Source organism: Orycteropus afer, unplaced genomic scaffold (assembly GCF_000298275.1).
Source record: "Orycteropus afer afer isolate SDZICR_OR568_19922 unplaced genomic scaffold, OryAfe1.0 scaffold00059, whole genome shotgun sequence".
NCBI lineage: Eukaryota > Metazoa > Chordata > Mammalia > Tubulidentata > Orycteropodidae > Orycteropus > Orycteropus afer.
In genome coordinates, this window is record NW_006921646.1 from 2,013,831 (window position 1) to 2,020,406 (window position 6,576).

Here is a 6,576-nt window from a genome sequence, read left to right on the forward strand (position 1 = left end):
AGGCTGGTGGTTCAAACCCACCAGCCACTCCTCAGAAGGAAGATGGGGCAATCTACTTCTGTAGTGATACTGCCTCGGAAACCCAAGGAGGGGTCGCTATAGGTCGGGTCTGACTCAATGGCACACAACAACAATTTATGTACAGTGAAATACATAAAACTAAAGTGACATGGGTTAATGCTTTTTTTTTTTTTGCAGTGTTCCCTCCTCTCCCCTTCTACCCTTGGCAACCACAAAGTAAGTTTCCCTCCATATATAAACCTTTCCTTGACCCTCCATAACAACGAACCAATACTATATTTGTCCTTCTGTGACTGATTTATTTCACTCAGCATACTGTCCTCCAAGTTCATCCATATTATGTGGTGTTTTGCAGACTCTACATAATTCTTTAGTGCTGCGTAGCATTCCAGTGTGTGTATGTACCATAGTTTGGTCATCTACTCTTCCATTAATGGGCACATAGATTGTTTCCATCTTTTTTGTTATTATAAATAGTGCTGTGATGAACATGAGCGTGCAAGTATCTGTTCCTATCCTGGCTCTCACCTCTCTAGAATATATACCTAGTAATGGGATTGCTGGGTCAAATGATATCTCTAATTCCAGCTTTCTAAGGAATTGCCATATTGCTTTCCACAGTGGTTGTGTCACTTCACAGTCACACAAGCACTGTATGAGGGTTCCAATTTCTCTACATCCCCACCAGCATTTGTTATTTTCTATCTCATTGAACCCTGCCAACAGTAATGGGGTGAGACGGTGTATCTCATTGTCGTTTTGATTTACATCTCTCTGATGGCCACTGATTGTGACCATCTTTTCATGTATTAGCTGACCACTTGAATATCCTCCTTGGTGAAGTATCTATTCATGTCTTCTGCCCATTTTTAAAATGGATTGTCAATTCCTTTGGTGTTGAGGCATTGGAGTTTTCCATCAATCTTAGAGATAAGTCCCTTGCCAGATACATAATTATCAGCAAATATGAATTTGTTGCTGTCATTTTTGTCATGTGCTTTTTCATTGTATCAATTTCTTTGTTCCATATAATTTTTTATGCTGAGCTCGTTTTGTTTATGAATTATGTTATCACTTCCTTCATTGCTATTGTTTTAGTATTTGCTGAATATTTATGCTGGTCCTCTTTTTTTTTTTTTGATGTGAAGGTTTATCATTTTTCTTTGAGGTTACCCTGTGATTTATAGTTTTCTTCCCAAGTGTAGAACTGTCCATTCTATCTTGTGGTTGTCTTGACTTCCCTACCATCTAGAAGTTCTGTAATGACACAGGTTTTTTTTTCCCTCTTTTTGATTTGTAGTTGTCCTCATTTGTCGGTTGGTGTCACTGCTTCCCTGTTTACAATCTTGTAGGCTTATTTACTTTGGATACTTCCATTGCTGGGTTAGTTTCTGGGTTATATCATCATGTGTGTTAATGGTCATTTGTTGTTGGCTGTTGTAGCTTCTCTGTCCAAAGGACTCCCTTTAGCATCTCTTGTAAGGTTGGTCTAAGCACTTGAACTCTTAAGGGCTGAGACACATACTACCAAACTGCTTTCCTGAATGTCAGTCTCATCACATCCATGCAAGTACTGTTATATTTCTTTTACTACTACCAATTGTTTAGGTGAAAAGAGGTGCCTCAATTTCATTTTGATTTTAGATTCCTATTTTAATGTAGCTCTACTTAGTGTATACAGAAATCTATCTGTATCCTGTGTTCTTCAGTCACCAACACTATCATAAGCACTTCCCCATGAAAACATATAGCTTTCATAACCATGGTGTTTAACAGCTTTTTAACATCTCACCCAATGAATATACTTTAATTCACTTATCATTTACCAAGTTGTAAATTTAAGACCCAATTTTTCACTAGTAAGAGTAATTCTAGGAAAATCACAGCTTATTCCTCATATTTTGGATGACTTCATTAGAGTCGATTCTCAAATGCAGGAATACTAGGTGAAAGGCTTGTTTGAACATTAATACAGTAATAAAACCACCAAAACCAAACCCACTGGCATCAAGTTGATTTTAACTCATAGCAACCCTACAGGACAGAGCAGAACTGCCCCCTACGGTTTCCATGGCTGTAAATCTTTAAACTTTATTATTGATTTATTTTTACTGACATTCTTTGCAACCCCCACAATGCAACTGCACTCTTCCCACTTCCTTCCTGTATTGACCATTTCCCTTTGTCCTTTCCTATTCCTTCCTGACTTCTTAGTTTTATCCCTGGGCAAATGTTATCTTCTGATCTTGTATGATTGTTCTAATGAGTGCCCACCTTCTTCATATTATTGTTCACCTTATAGGTCTGTTTATTGTTTGGCTGACAGGTGGGGTTGAGCTCAGTTCCTGGCTTGAAGGGTGACCAAGGGCCATGGTCTCAGGGGTTCTACCAGTCTTATCAGACTAGTAAAGCCTGATCTTTGTTCCACATTTTTCTGCCACTCTATCTGGGTCCTCCTATTATGATCCTTTTCAGAGTGGTCAGCAGTGGTAGCCAGGCACTATCTAGTTCTTTTGGTCTCAGGGTCATGGAGGCTAGGGTTCACATGGTCCATCAGTCCTTTAGTTTGTTTCCTTGTGTCTTTGGACTCCAGTGGCTACTCACCAAAGTAGACAACAAAATGTTGTCTTTGTCAACTGTGTTATGCCAATTGACCTTAGTGCCCCATGAGACTATGGTCCTGAGCCCCAGGCAAGGCTATAAATCTTTATAGATGCAGACTGCTTCATCTTTCTCTCTCTGAGTGACTAGTGGGTTCAAACGACAGACCTTTTTAGTTAGCAGTTAAATGTTTTAACCACTGTGCCATGAGAATAGTTGCACATTAAAAATTAGTATCACAAGTATTTGAATACCACTCAACAGAGATACTCTGAGGACAAGAGCTACATCACAGTCATCGCTTTTTCTTTTCAGGCTGTCAAGGCGTCTATTTTCAATAACTCCCCACTAGATTTATCTAAGGAGCTCTGGTGGCATAGTGCATAAGGCATTTGACTGCTAACTAGAAGGCTGGTGGTTCAAAACCACCAGCCACTCCACGGAAGGAAGACCAGGCAATCTATTTCCATAAAGATTTACTGCCTTGGAAACCCAAAGGGGATCACTATTGATTTATTTTTTAAACATTTATCTACTGAAGCATGTTGTATTATTATGACACAAAGCCATTAAGAGCTGAAGGGCTATGAATTGCTCAGATCAACAGTATGAGGGGGTGTGGTGGCAATGCATTTACTAACAATAAAGGAAGGGGTTTTGGCAAATGAATTTCATCTGTTTGTCAATTTATAACAGAAACTAAATTAATATTACACTTTTCTAGAATATATTTTCCTTCAGAGGTGAAAGATTAAACCATGAGCTAACCATTAAACCAACTCAGTTTTTGGCTCAGAAGATAAACACACACTAGTGATCTAAGAGAGCAATAAAAATGGCTCCTTAGGAAGAAAGCTCGGTGAATATGAAGGGAGGCATAAATAAAACTGCAAACTGTTTCCCACTGTTCTGCTTTTCCTAAAGTTTTCTGGAGGGAGGGTCTCATCCCACCTAATGAACAGTTTTCTCCGACAGTATGAAGGAGCATCACAAGGACTAAGACCACGACCCCTAGCTCTCACCTCAGGTCCTCATGGCCAGTAACAGAGCTGGCACTGTGGAGGCCTTTGATCAATACTTGCTAGCTGGAGGTTTAGAAGTATAACCCTTTAGGGAGGATCTAAATTGATTTTTATAAACATTTCTTGCTTTTACAGGCCATGTTTCATTTTTTTTGACTCTTTTATAGGAGTTTTTTTATTTGTTAAATTTTGGTCCTAGGATAGCTGAATAAGCAGGATGAGAATTAGTTTTGGCTTTTCTTTTTAGTAAAGGCTTTTCAATAGAGTATTTCTTTATAAAAGGAGCTAAAATAGTATAACAAAACCCCCATGTACCCAACTTTTGCTTCCTTTTAAACATTTCAAAATATTAATTTTATCAAGTTCAAAAACGGACATGATTATTTTATTAAACACATCCCTTTATTATTTATTTTCTTTACCAGACTCTAGTTTTTGCCTCTGTGTAAATGGCCTGTGATGTGGCAAGGGCTGGGTGTGGGGAGCTCTTTGGAGGCTGTCTGGTGACAACTTACCAATGTTGACTGAGTCTTCCCAGTCTTCCAGCACTTCTGTAACAATGAGCACATAGACATATGTTCTGTGCTTCCTCTCCTGGTTCTGAAGGGCAAAGACAGAAAAGAAGGAGAGAGAAACAGTTTGTCCTTGAGAGGCGAAATGACTTAAATGAAACACACTCTTATGCATATGTTCAGAGAGCATAGACACAAAGATTTCTTTTACTTTTTATTGTCCTACAGTCATTTATGGAATTGTATTAGATGTCCTATTTAAAACATGCTACACTTGAATTTGAGGGTGTGTTCCTTGGCTGGGCTTCTAAAGCTACAACTTCATGCTCTTTTTTCCTTATCCTTCCCCTATGTCAGACTTAACAGGAATGCTATGAGAAGTAAGCTCCTCACTGCTCAAGAAAAAAACATAATGTAAATTCAATGACAGAGAATACCAGAAAGAGATGAGACTGGATGACAGTGGCACCATTGAGGTCTCATGTTTTGGTGGCCCCATCAACCCAAGCAAGCTGGGTATCTCACACACCTCCCCTCTTTTCTATAAACTAAATCACCTTTATTCTCCCTGATTTCTCACTTCCTTCTACTTTCCTCCAAATTTATACATAGCCTATTTCCTTGCTGTTCCCTCTTTTGCTTTAACTACTTACCTTCAATCTTTCTCTGTGTTCTCCATACTCATCTACCTCTCCTGCCATCTTGAGAGGGGAGGGAGAGAAGTTGGGGTGGGGAAAACAAGACTTATAAGCAATTCTAGTTGTTTAGAGGAAACTATGGGATCCAAAAAAGGAAAACATACTATTCTTTGTTTGGAAAACTTCATGAAACAGAGATGGCATCTTTCCTAAATTGAAATATATGTGGTTACTAATACGATACCACTCATTTCAAAGATTTTAACACTTACCTCAAAAATTCCGACTAATCTTCCCAATGTCCCTTTTACTCCAGCCTGAAAAGTAGACAAGAAAAATTAACACAATGACATTTTTTTATTGTGCTGGCCTCATTTGGAATCTTCCTGAGCAGTTCATGAAACAGAAATAAAAAACAAAGAGGATATAGCTCAGGACGACTCAAGGTCTGCGGAGGTTATACTAGTGTTTCTCTGTGTGGTCCAGACTGACAGCAGCATGGCATACCCTGGAGAGGAAGGATTCCTCCCAACTCCTCAATGCAAAGCTGGCCAAACCAAGCAAGATAATCAAGGCCATGAAGCTATACAAAAGACATTTTTAGGTATTATTTCATTCACTTATTTATTCGCTGAATATATAAGTATAAAATGCCTGACTTAGGCTAGCTATCTCCGTAGGGGCCAGAGGTACAGCAATCAATTAGTTGGAATTCAAGACCCATGAGAGCAAGGTCCACATGAATAATCACCATTTTTATTTTTGAAAAAAGGTTATTTCCAACAAATGAGTCACTGGTCTTGCAAAATTTTATCATATGATCTCTGGCATCATTTCTATCTCCAAGGCTGTATTTTCCCATTACAGATCCTTCTTCTGTTTCCAACTTTCGCATTCCAATCACCAGTAATTATCAATGGATCTTGATCACATGTTTGATCAATTTTAGACTGTGTAAGTTGGTAAAAATCTTCAATTTCTTCATCATTGGCATTAGTGGTTGGTGCCTAAATTTGAAGAATAGTTGTATTACCTGGTTTTCCTTGTCAGTATATGGTTATTATTCTACCACTGATAAGACTGTACTTCAGGATAGATCTTGAAAGGTTCTTTTTGATGATGAACATAACACCACTCCTCTTCAATTTGTCATTCCTGGCATAGTAAACTATATGACTGCCTGATTCATAATGGTTAAAACTAGTCCACATAAGCTCACTAATGGGTAGGATATTATCTTCAAGCAATTTAATTTCATTTTTGACAATTTCCAATTTTCCTAGATTCATACTTTGTACATAATGAAGACTCATTAGCAATCTGAAGTATGCAGATGACACAACTTTGCTTGCTGAAAGGAAAGAGGACTTGAAGCCTTACTGATGAAGATCAGAGACTACAGTCTTCAGTATGGATTACACCTCAACATACAGAAAACAAAAATCCTCACAACTGGACCAATAAGCAACAATACAATAAATGGAGAAAAGATTGACGTTGTTAGGGATTTCACGTTACTGGGATCCATGATCAACCCCCAGTGGAAGCAGCAGTCAAGAAACCAGATGTCATACTGCACTGGGCATATCTGCTGCAAAAGACCTCTTTAAAATGTTAAGAAACAGGATGCCTGCTATCACTACTTCTATTCAACATTGTACTGGAAGTCCTAGCCAGGGCCATAAGGCAAAAAAGGGAAATCAAAGGCATCCAAATTGGTAAGGAAGAAGTCAAACTATCCCTATTTGCTGATGATATGATCCTATACCTAGAAAACCCAAG

At 38.5% G+C, this 6,576-nt stretch overlaps 1 protein-coding gene across 1 annotated transcript in view; it reads right to left on the reverse strand.

The window, feature by feature from the left end:
• LOC103195729 (40S ribosomal protein S10) overlaps positions 1 to 6,576 on the reverse strand; it is a 178,570-nt gene that overhangs the window by 4,972 nt on the left and 167,022 nt on the right. Inside the window, exons 6-7 of the mRNA XM_007939351.2 lie at positions 5,067 to 5,111; positions 4,160 to 4,244 (exon numbers count right to left, since the gene is read on the reverse strand). Of these exons, the coding sequence (XP_007937542.2) occupies positions 4,160 to 4,244; positions 5,067 to 5,111 (130 nt within the window). The remainder of the gene's footprint in view (positions 1 to 4,159; positions 4,245 to 5,066; positions 5,112 to 6,576) is intronic.